The sequence below is a fragment of the Cinclus cinclus genome, chromosome Z (assembly GCF_963662255.1).
Source record: "Cinclus cinclus chromosome Z, bCinCin1.1, whole genome shotgun sequence".
Classification (NCBI taxonomy): Eukaryota; Metazoa; Chordata; class Aves; order Passeriformes; family Cinclidae; genus Cinclus; species Cinclus cinclus.
Window position 1 is genome coordinate 5,609,043 of NC_085084.1, and position 12,449 is coordinate 5,621,491.

Consider the following 12,449-nt stretch of genomic DNA (forward strand, 5'->3'; position numbering starts at 1 on the left):
TTTTTTTTTTTTTTTTTTTCCCCAGCTGCCCCCCAAGTGAGACAGCCCCAGTGGTACCTGCCTGGAACCACCTTGCATGCTTTGATGGCACAGAGTCCTAAATTGAGGGGTTTTGGGCCAGGGCATCACTTTCCTTTTTTCTTTGTCGAGAACATTTTTGACTAATGCAATTTGCAAGATACGCTTAGAGAGTTAGCATATGGCTCTGAGTTTTCCAGGCCATCCAGCAGGCTGCAGAAATAAGTTCTGGTTTTAACCACATTCTTGCATTAGGAAGGCTTGGTTCCCAGAATGGGGGAGCTAGTAAACACACAGGCAAAACTGCAGAGTATCCTGGCAGAAAGCTATTTACTTGTATGAAAAATGCAGATAAATAGCTTATTCAAGAACTGCCCCAGCCCAGCTCCCAAACAAAAGTGCCAGAAGGTCATAAACAATCTTAAATTTAACCTTTTTATATTTAATATGTCTTCCCTATGTTCACTGCCCATAATTCTTCTGTAATTATTGCTGCTGTAACTTCCCTGACTTCTCCTCAGTTTTTCCAGCTGAACACTTCATTTTCCCCTCTAATGAGGCTGAGTATCTTTGAGTTGAGTAACTAACTCACCAGCAAGTCAGATGAGGTACAAATAGGAAAAGCAGATATTAATGGAAGTTGCCATCACCTTCACTTTTAACAGTCACTACAGTGTCACTGTGATAGGTGGAATCAAAATTTCTGGGGCTACACAGCACCTTGCTAGAGGTTCAGTACAACTGTGAATTTGCAATAATAATATTATGTTTAGTATATTTTTTGATGCTATGAGCCATTTTGTTTGGAAGTCCTAGGGAAATTAATAGAGTTTATGGCCATGCTACAGAATTTTGCTTAATTACAGTATCAGTCTTTAAGAAAAAGTAGAAACAAAAAGATTGCTTTCTACAAAAAAAATAATTATTAAATTTACTTATGTTAAGATTTACTTAAAGGAACGTATTCCAGCAAATGGTTATAGTTTTATTGGTTTGTAAATATTTTCTAGACCAGAGAAACTTCTCATTTCTGCTTTTCACCATTTTGGAAACCCAGTAATTTGTACTGTTTGACTAAGGTCTGTGGTTTTTTTTTTTTTTCCAAATAGCAGCACATAAGTATTTTTAGTGCTGATTTCATTTCAATCTGCCTTATATATTGGCAGGCTTATATATTTTCAGTGGCTCACTTAGTGCATTTTTAAGGATGTGAAGGATACCGTTTCTGGCTAATTAAACAAAACCCAAGTCATTGCAAAAAAAAAAAAATAAAAATCTCACTTACAATTCTACAAGGACATCTGTGCAAAATCAGGGTCACACACAGGATGTAGTGCAAACAGGTTCTTGAAATTTTTCCAATAATAATTATTATTATTGTTATTATTATTTTTAACAGCTTTTATCTCAGTAACATGATAAAATGAACACCAACAACCATCTGTGTGTGTGTTTTCTTTATCAATTATCCATCCTTGTATTCTGCTGTCCAAAGCCCATTAAAGAGTCTTGGAAATTCGTGGCATGTGAAAGGCATATAGTTCCAGTCTTTCATAAGATCTGAAAAACACATTTTCATTGTTCTTCCACTTCACGGCTCAAAAGGCTTTTATAAAGTAAACAAGAAAAAGCCCTGAATTAAGTTTAAGCTTAGCATTTTGAATAAAAATCCTTTATTATACACAAAACAAAAAGTAACAATGAAAAATACGCCACAGGGTAAAAAGCCTACAGTATAACAAATGCAATCAGATAGAAACAAAAGACTGAAAGAAAATTCCAGATCCAATAGAATTTGAAAAAAAAAAAGATTCCAGGCATTTTTGTGCCTGGGATGTAGGTAAAGTAGCTCTTTTGCTAGAAGACATTGGTATTTTATAGTTATTATAAGTGATTCTCTGAAGGATTTTTTTTTTTTAAATATGCATGTGCCATTTTCATGGCATTTTGATATGACTAGAACAGAGCAAAATTTAAAAGAAATACATGGAGAATAATACATATTTTTATGAAATAATACTTTGAAGGTTTTCTGCAGGATGTTTTTATTCTAGGTTTCAGAGCTTTGTTTTCTGGCTTTTTTGACACACCTCTGAAGTTTGTTTGCCATGTTCCACATTTGCTGTCCAGGCTGACAGCCTGTTGTCACTTTGGGTTAATGCATCTTGTCAAATTTCAAACACACTTTTGGGTATTTATAGCTTTCAAAATCAGCAAGAATTTACTTTTACTTGACTTAAACGCCAGTTGGGACAATTATTTTCTGTTTCTATCCTGCAGGAATATCCTAGGGGAAATAAGTACAATCCATTTAGATCTGCAGATGTAAATAGCAAAAGCACTCTCTGAACTTGCCAGTAGGGGTGATGTGAGGTGTAGATTAGTGATAACATCCATATTTTTGTCATTTTTTTGCTTAGAAAAACCAATGGATTTCCCTTCTGTTTACTCTTGGAAGTCACTTGAGGCATGTCCAGGGTTTAGCAATCTTGTTTGTAGTAACAAGACTGTCAGTGGAGTACTCCTTTGGATAAATCAAGGTTTTCTCAATATTGTCCTTTTTTTAAACTCACTTAGTCTATGGCTGGCTATTTGGAAGAAGGGGAAGGGAAGGGAAGGGAAGGGAAGGGAAGGGAAGGGAAGGGAAGGGAAGGGAAGGGAAGGGAAGGGAAGGGAAGGGAAGGGAAGGGAAGGGAAGGGAAGGGAAGGGAAGGGAAGGGAAGGGAAGGGAAGGGAAGATGAAGCTATGGGCAACTTCAGTTTGTTTTGCATTCTGAAGCACGGGAAATCGCCTTTCACTTACTCAAGGCTGGTGAAAACCAGCCTGCTTTGTTTTGAGGGCAGGGAGATAGGAATATGTATATTTGCCAGTGTTAGGTTATTTTAAATTTATACTTTACAATATTGCGTTCCAAGGGAGGGAGTATTCACTCCCTGCTATCTGTGGTAGGGAATTTTGTTTTCAGTTTTTCAAAGAACATAAAAATACATAAGCTTAATGAAGTGATAAGAATCTCCTCTGTTTTCAAACAGTGGTCTGTATTTCCAGGAACACACTGCAGTGTGTCTTGCAGAAAGATGGGCAAGATAGACTAAAATCTCATTTAGTTGTCTTGGTGCTACATATGAGACACCTTAAAGAAACTGACAGCAAGGACTATAAATCTTAGTTTTGCTGTACTTCTCCCTCCCCAATGGCACAAAAAGAAGTGATCTTTAAAAATAGCATTGCAATAAACATTGTCTGGCCTTAGTATGAAGTTATAAAGGAAATTGTGGCATAGTTAAAATGTAGAGTTAGAGTTTCTGAGGAGGTTTGTCTTTTGAACTGTTCTTTGGCTTGATCTGATAGCCTTATTTGTTTCTTATTACAGGCCAACCTTTAGAGAAGTGTAGAATTTTAGGAGATCAAGGTGGGTTTATCAGGAATAAACTGGGACTTGTTTGCACTTTTTTTTGTTTCTCTTTAATGAAATCAACATTTTTAAACAGTGGGGAAAACCTTACAGGCATATGACCATATTTAGTTAAAAGTGTTTTTTGTTTGTATGGTAGTTGCCAAATTCTATACATGTTCCAGATTGTTAGAAAAAAAAATATCAGGGCTCCCACCACCCCAGTTTTTAAATCACTAAAACCATTTGCATAAAACTACGTTTAGCCCAACACAATAACAGTGTTCATTACAGTTATTTTACAAGGAAATCATATGCTATACAGGAGAACTTTACATCTTCAAAGATGCTACAAAAGGCTGCAAATTGGTACTAGTTTCCATCATAGGTTTCAGTTTCTTCTTGAAGTTTTTTTTTTTTTTTGTTTTACCATTGAATCCTTAAGCTTCTCCCTGTTTCTTGAGTCATTTGGCCCTCAGTGTCAGCAAAAATTTTTATCATGGTGGACCTGCATACTCTCTATTAGAGAGTCTTACCATAGTGCTCATGTTAAATAGAATTCATGCAATGCAGTGCTCTTATTCCAAAGGTGAATGCTTTTGCTTCAACAAAACAAAGTAGAGAGCAAAGTTCTCCTTCCTGTGCCGGTGGCATTGTGTTATGTGCACAGTGCATTCTGTGGTGACAAAAAAGATATTCCCAGCTGAATAATAAAAGGAAAAGATCATAAGAAAATGTGACATTAATACTACAGTGCTGAAAGTGGTGTTTATGTGGGGTTTCTTTCCCTACAGTATAAGGTGAGGACAGAAAGGACCCTATGAATTTGATACAAAAGCTGACAGGGAGACCGAGAGCAATTCTTCTGTTCAAAACATAAAAAACCTGAGGGTGAATATAATGTGTGAAAAGCAAAGAGGGCTTTCTGTAAAGAGGCTCTTCAGTGTAAGACAGAACAACAACAGGCCAGCTCTGTAAGATCGACGAAGTAAATTAATGCTGGTTTAGTGTCTGGATTTTGCACGTCTGAGTGGTTCAGACTTTGGAGGAGGGACTGAGCTGAGGTGCACCATCCTTGTGCTGAAACCATTCTGAACATTATTTTGTCTCGAAGTGTTTCTCCCCTTTCCCCTTGTTCTGAGAGTTATGGTATCACAGCTCTGGATCTGTTCAGAAAATTGGTGTATGAGGATTTTGCAGGTGCCTGCTTGTGGTGTGTGCACTGTGTCTGTGTGCCTGTGACTTGGGTGCAGCCAGCACAGCTCTTCTCATTAAACTGCAGCTGACACTGTAATCTAGCAGTAGTCATTAGCTCCAAGGCTATCCCATTTCACCAAATTAGCAGATGTGTGTGACTTCCAGCTTTCTCAGTGTTTGAATAATAGAAATAGTCTGAGGTAATAACTGGCAAATTTAAGCTCCAAACTTGCCACAGGAAACATTTCTACCCTTTGCCACCTTCTTTGCTAGTAGTAAACTGAGCATCAGTTTTTTGACAAATCACTCTGACTTCCTTCAGAGAATGTTATTGATGATCAGTCAGGGGACATAGAGGTAAAATATGTCATTTATCCATCTTATTCAGTATTGTTATTTGTTCTCCTTAGTCCTGCACATTTCTCCATGGTTCTGCCCATAACTCACAGGTGGATGGAAAGCTGGTGACAGACCTTGTGTGAAGGGTTTGGTAAAACTGCACCGTGCTGGGGCTACCACTGGAATATAATGAAAGATTGCAAAGTCAATATTTGTTATTCACCTGCTCATTACCAGGAGAATGGTCCTGAGGGAGGGAATCCTGTTGGATGCCAGCCATTGGATGTGCTTTTATTTCAATGATTTCCTGTGAACATAATGAGAAGGTCATGACAGGAAACTGCTTAATGGTTATGCACTGGGCAGTGCATCCTTCCTAAATGAGTCTGGGTGCTGGATGCAGTGGCAGGTGCTTAGTAAGAGAAGTTTTTGGTCCCTGTGGCTCTCTGACTTGTTCCACTGGGTCTTCAGGAAGCTGCAGGAATGTTCCTGGCTGCACCAAATACCCCATTCCCAGCAGCTAGTGAAAGAACACACGCTCTCACCAACCAACCAAGAATAAATCTTCTCATGCCAGTCCCATTTTTGTAGCAAGGGCATGTTCTGGCTGCCTCCATCCTTGCCTGAGCTCTGCACTGGAACAGTTGTGGTGTGGCAATAAGTCTGAATTCTTCTGTTTATCAGACATATCTGGCTTTTTTGGGTTTTGGGTGTTTTTAAAATTATTATTGTTAATTGTTTGATTTATTAATAATTATTTCCATGAGGAATGGAATAAATTGAAATTTTGTCTGAAAGGAAGAAGACTTTAATCTGAATGCAGACTAACATGTTAATTAAAAAGAAAATTTAAAAAATTAGGGGTTTCCGTTCTATCATGACAGAACACGTGACTGTCTCAGGCATCTTGACATCCATACATTTATGTTTTATATCCCAAAATAGCTAGTTTCCTGACCAGTTGAGCAGGAGGAATACACATTCTACACCATGCAGACATGTTGAAAATGTTGAAAGTTATCATAGCAAAAGACAGTTTGAGAGATGTGTACTCTGTTGTACTGCTGTAGGCAGCAGTACATTACAAAACTCTTGTAGACCTGTTTGTCCACAACAAAACCCACACATCTTTAAAGAGACAGGCCAAAAATAAGATGGGCAGTTGTTCTTATAGCCGAGCAGCATTACTGGGTGTTTATAATACATAGCACTACTTTCTGTTGTTCTCTATTTTATGGTGTGTGTAAGTGCTCATAGTATCTCCATTCATGGATGCATGTTCTAGTGACCTATCCTGAAAAAAAAACAAAACAAAAACAAAACAACCTTAAGGAGCAGATTCTTGAAAAGACCCTAATTCCTTTTTATTTGTGTAGCCTGGGTGAACAGCTCTTACAGCTGAGTAATTCCTACCCTGAGGAGCATTCTTGAATTACTTTGCATTAGTCTAGTAAAGTGTGTCTGTTCTCTGCCTGGCTTTTTTGCCCCAGGAGAAGACTGTGAGAACAATGGTTGTCAGTCTCCAAGTGGAGAGCCTGGGCTTACAGTTGCTGGAATTGTGGCTTGCCCATTGTGCTGCTGTTATCAGCAGAACGTAAAAATGAAATCAGATCATTTGACCATATGATTAACACATTGCTGTTGAACTCCAGGTGACCCTAATCTTCTGGCTCTTTACAGAACTCCTGTGTTTCTTAGGATAAAATTTCTTCCTTAACATTAAGTTCTTCTTTTGATGCTGAAATACCCTCTGAATGGTTAGCTTATAGGGCTTTAATGGAATGCTTTGGGGCAGACAAGAAAAGATGGATTTAAATGCTCGTAAAGACACATTGGGTAACCAAATTTGTAACATCCAGATGAAGTTTAGCAAAGTAGTTGTTAATTTTCTATTGCTTGGTGAAGTGCTTCTTGTGTTTTCTTTTGTCCTATCAGTATATTGCAAGATTGCAAAGGAAGTATTCGCAATTACGTGAACAAGTAGGAATTCTTTGATTTGCCTAAAATCATAAGTCTACACTGAGCCACCTTTTCATCTTCCTTGTGTGATTCAGAGAGTTGTTGCTGGATTTAAACTACATATTTTTAAGTTAGCAAGACTTCCCTCTGAAAAGGGAAGCTCATGGTTTGATGGTGGAGAGCCGTAATGAAGAGTTTTGAGAATTAAGATATTCAGAGGACTGGGGAGTTCTCAGCCTCATGTTTTATACTGTTAGCCTTTCTCAAGAAGAATCAATTGCACAAAGAGCGTAAATCTGATCTGCCTGCCACAATCCTGAAGAACCCAGGAGGAATAACTATTCGCATTCCATAACTTCTTTCTCCTTGCTGCCCAGCTAACTCACAGCACCTCCACCGCTGTAACCATAACAATTTCTCTAAAGCCACCTCACTTTTCTCTCTCTGCCTGTCCAGCGTGCGACAGTGAGCACTGGGGACCCCACTGCAGCAGCCGCTGCCAGTGCAAGAACGGGGCTCTGTGCAACCCCATCACTGGAGCCTGCCACTGCTCTGCAGGCTTCAAGGGCTGGCGCTGCGAGGAGCGCTGCGATCCCGGCTCCTACGGCAACGACTGCCACCAGAAGTGCCAGTGCCAGAACAGAGCCACCTGCGACCACGTCACCGGCGAGTGCAGGTGTCCCCCAGGATACACCGGTGCCTTGTAAGCTGCGGCCGTGTTGTTTGTTCAGAGTGGTGGGAGGGATATGAGGGAACTTCCCATTCTGAGCAAGCAGGTTTGGGGAAACTCATGTCATAAGATGCGTTCCAGTGTGCAGCCAAGAGGAAAAAAAGCCTTGACCCAGATGGGTAAAAACACACAGAATGGAGCCAACAGAGGGTTCTTCGTGGCTGTCACAGTCTGGCCAAAGGTTTGGTAAATGGCATTGAAACATGGAGTTGTCTGGCCTTGGTAATTCCATTGCTGTGTCAGCAGCAGTGAATGAATGCCAAGCTGTGTAAAAAGAGATGTCTTGGGAAAGAGTAATTCCAAGAATGCCAGGTCTGTTTCGTTAGATCAGTGGTGTGGATGCTGCACAACACTCAGTGTTCATCTCCCTGTGTCACACTGCTCTGTGCTCCACACTTGTGGCTGGAAGAGCTGATGATGTTAGCACTGAAAACAAAGCTAGAGCCTGTGGTAACGGGTGTCTATGCTGTCCCCACCCTGTGCACAGCTGTGAGGACCTGTGTCCCCCCGGGAAGCACGGCCCACAGTGCGAGGAGAGGTGCCCATGCCAGAACGGAGGCGTCTGTCACCACATCACCGGGGAGTGCTCCTGCCCGCCAGGATGGATGGTAAAAAAGTAGCTCTGAAACCCCCACCACCCCCCCAAAACTTCCATATTTGTTCATCTCAACAGGGGAAAAGAAGGAGTAGCAAATGAGGGTAGCAAATGCAGTCTGCTTGTAGCCAGGAGTAATGAGAAACATATTTTAGCATAAGGGACTGAAATAAAATGCTTGCGAAACCATCTGTTACTGAAAAAGTTCCAATTCTGCACTGCCTTTTTAACTGTATCTGATTCTGGGAAGCAAAAGACATGAGTTGTGCTCAGACAAGGCAATATACTTTAGATCTTGCCTGGCAGTCATTGATTTCTTCGTGTAGGTTGATTTTATAGGGAGATACACCATTGTGTTTATTAATGTGGTGTTTCTGCCCATTTTTGTATGCCCAGTATGCATGGAAAAATTCCCAAACCTTTGGAAACCTCCTCCATCACTGTTGGGGAGGAGATGGGACATCAGATCTTTTAGATTATCTTTAGGCTTCCTTCCCTTTTATCAGAGGGTAGGGAAGGAAGACCTGACCTTGGAGCTGCAAACTGCCTTCCCTTGCTCTCAGGCTGCCTGCTCCGAGTTGGCAAATGGTGCAGTTGGAACATGATCAAGGCCCAAATAAAAATTCTTTAAATACATTTACTGATAATATTGATCATGAGCATTTGATAATATTTTCCATTTAAGTGTTTATTTTGTGTGAAAATTCACATTTACTGATTGTTTAATTACCTTGTGATTATATTATATTGAGAAAAAACCTGTGGCAGAGGCCAGTTTTTCACCAACTAGAGAGCATGCTATAAAATATAATCTCTGGTTGTCAGTTTGAGTAGCACACCTTTCTACTTGGCTTGGAATATGGCCATTTTTACCTTTTTATTGCATTTCATGCTAGAAGAGCAAAATTGCTGGTCATGGAATACAAATCTTGCCATAAATTCTTGACTCCCTTTTTTCTGCCTAAACACAGGTACTAAAAATGAGATACAGAACATGAAGCAGTGAGGACAATTCTATACTAATATGTGTGTTAACTAATACATGGCTATTTAGACCTTTGACTCATTTTCCCTTCCAAGTAATTATTTAAGTTTCAAATTTTAGAACTTTAGTGCAACTTTCAGTTCCATGAAACACTATTTTGTAACCTTTTTTTTGTTTGTTTGTTTTTAGTGCTTTTCTTATAAGAAAAGGTTTAAGGTAGCCAGGTGCAAATTCTGACTAGATTAAATACCTGGATGTCTTTTGTCTCATGAAATGGCTGTAAATACCTTTTTCCTGAAATGGCTTCTTAAAAGTCTTAGGTTCTGATGTTTCCCTCACCACCCAGGTGTGATTAATTCCAAGGATGTAAAAGGCAGTGCAGAAATTCAAAACCCATTGAAAGGAGCAATCATGCTACTTAAGCTTTTAGGATATGCTGCTTTAAGTGAAATTGCAAACTATTTTTTCATTCATCAGGAAAACACCCAACTTACCATAAGGTAGAATAATTGGGGCATTAGAACAGCTGCTGATTGTTACACCTCTATTCACTGGAGGGAATTCTAGAGTATATTGATGTATAGTACTCCTGGTAAATAAATTGGGAAGAGTTAGTCTTACATTTGTGTTTTCACAGATGCTTAGAGTGTTTTTCATGAGATTTTACTTCCAACGTAGAAATCCTAGATGATTATTCCTCTAGTGCTGGAACATGCCCCGTGTTTAAAGCTGGAGAAGGGTCTTGCATTTCCAAGATCAGCACTGGGTGACTAATACAGGATCTCTTTGATCTTCCCTCATTTCTTCCTGGTCTGCTCAAGCTGCAGTCCCAGCTGTAAGATTTCTCTTCTGCACTCACAGGGCATGGTCTGTGGTCAGCCTTGTCCTGAGGGTCGTTATGGGAAGAACTGCTCCCAGGAGTGCCAGTGCCACAATGGAGGCACCTGCGACTCGGCGACGGGCCACTGCCACTGCAGCCCAGGCTACACAGGGGAACGGTAAGGAAAACCCATTCCTGCCAGGCTGCTGAGCCTGGAGGGCTCTGCTACAGCAGGGGAACTTCAGAAGCTGGTAGAAAGAACAATGGAAGCACCTGAGATGTGATCAAAAGTGCTGATTTCGATGATGGAAATGTTTGCTGTGTAACTCAGCTGATGCCGGGTTGCAAGTTGAAAGTCCATGTCAAAGAACACTTCCTGTGAAGGAACTTCTGGGTTTCACTGTTTTCCTGCTGTGCTCTGGCACTTCTTGTGAGTCTCCCTTCCTTGGAATGTCTTGCAGAAATGGTGCAGTTTGGGCTGTGGTGGAGGGGGGAGAAGGGAGACTCTTGGATTTGTGCAGATGTCTGGCACTCACAGCAGCAAGGGAGGCTCATTCAGTCCCTCTTCAAAGGTTGCAGGCTGGAGAGTTGTCTCATAAAAATGCTCCTCTCAAATGAAATGAAACATTTCATTTTCTGATGTCTGTAAGTTAGCTTTGGCAGATTGGAAAGATAGTACAGTGAGACATCACTTCTGAAAGCAGTGGAAAGCGATGAAAGGACATTTTCCTGCATGTATTTTAAGCAGCGCACAACTCATTTGCAGGAGTCAGCAGCAGACTGATCACTGGGGTCAGTCCAGGGGATCTCTGCCAGCAGCTGTGGGTATTGTAACCATATGCACTCCCCACAACAGTGTTCAGAGGACGTGGGAAGTGCTCTTCCAGACATAATGTGGAAAAAGACCTCAAGAAGAAGAGAAATTATTAGTCCAGAGGCATTTCCATGCCAAAGTTATATTTGTGTCTGTGAGGAGAGAGTGCAGAAGGTGATGTGTTCACGCAGACATGGACAGGGGCTCCAGGGAAGATCAGAGTAGAAACCACACATTACACACTGTATACAAGCACTGCTCTGCAGTGGTGTTTCTAAAAACAATTAAATTTTTCGTATTGTAATAATTTAAATCTGACTTTCACCTGAAATGCCTTACAATTTGCAGCATTTTAACCACTTTTGCAAATCTGAGCTTCCCTCTTTTCCTGCAAAAGAGGCTGTATTTTCAATTCTTTCATTTTTAGATATGGTTCCAGGGGCAGGAGGGAGTCAGTGGCATGGTTGTAGACCTGGTCTTTGTTTCATGTGAGAGAGCTGTGTAGGCACTGTCTGAGGTAGCCCATACATATCACCTCCAAAGAGATGGTCTTGCAAGTAAAATTAAAAACTAAAATAAATTCAGGGTTAAACTTTGTCTAGTTTGGCTGTGAATCCTGTTTGCTATTTGAAGAAAATTCTTTCATAGCTTTATTTGTATAACTTGATCAGGAAGTATTGATACAGGGTAGTTAGCTCTGCTGTTATGCTGTCAGCTCAGCTCTATTATTAAGTTGCAGCCCAGGAGAAAAGAAGATTTTATTGGTGACTTCAGTTAGGACAGGTCAAAATACCATAAAACTTCTGGATATCAGCAACACATTGAGAAAAATACTGCAGAAGTGCAGAAGCATATAACATGACTACCCATTTTACTTCAGTCAGAGGGCTCTGCTAATTTCTGTTACATTTTGCGGTGCCTTACCAAAGCAAAAAAACCCCATATTTGTAAGAAAAACGGGGAAAAAATAAATTAAAAAAATAGAACCATGAATAATGTGTTACATAGTCAAGTAGCATTTTTTGCAATCTGTAACTTGACTGGATTTCAGAATTTAATGGAACACAGGAACAACAAAGCTGAAAACATAAAACTCATAAGACATAGCCGAATGAAATTGCCATCCAGAAAACCATCAGTTAATGAGTTGCAAATTTGAGAAGCAGGATACTGAAATTTTATTTTCTAGTAGGCTAAAGATACAGAATGATCTTTAGGTTAAACCATGTGTTCCATCTATAAAAAAATAATGAAATAAATCTGTTGGCTAAAGTGTCTGTCTTCTCAAAACTCTGTGAATGAGAGGAAAAGTTTGGTGAAGAAGTCTCTTTCTTAAGATGTATTTTCCTTCAGCAGCCACAAAAATCATCACTACTTCTCCATGTGGGTTATACTCAAATCTTTACTGATTTGCATTTTCATCTGTCAGAAAAATCAGATGAAAAGAAGGGCTGTGATCTCCTGAAGGTTTTTTTAAAGTTACACAGATTTTGCTCTTATTTATAAGTGGCATTTTTGACATTAGACAGTAGAAGACATTCCTCATAAAATGCATTTCCTTGAAACCTCCAGAAGCTGTCATTTATGGAAAATATAA

General features: G+C 39.9%; 1 protein-coding gene across 1 annotated transcript in view; it reads left to right on the plus strand.

Moving 5' to 3' along the window:
• Window positions 1-12,449, plus strand: part of MEGF10 (multiple EGF like domains 10) — a 62,913-nt gene that overhangs the window by 13,146 nt on the left and 37,318 nt on the right. Inside the window, exons 5-7 of the mRNA XM_062513577.1 lie at window positions 7,365-7,611; window positions 8,126-8,246; window positions 10,080-10,216. Of these exons, the coding sequence (XP_062369561.1) occupies window positions 7,365-7,611; window positions 8,126-8,246; window positions 10,080-10,216 (505 nt within the window). The remainder of the gene's footprint in view (window positions 1-7,364; window positions 7,612-8,125; window positions 8,247-10,079; window positions 10,217-12,449) is intronic.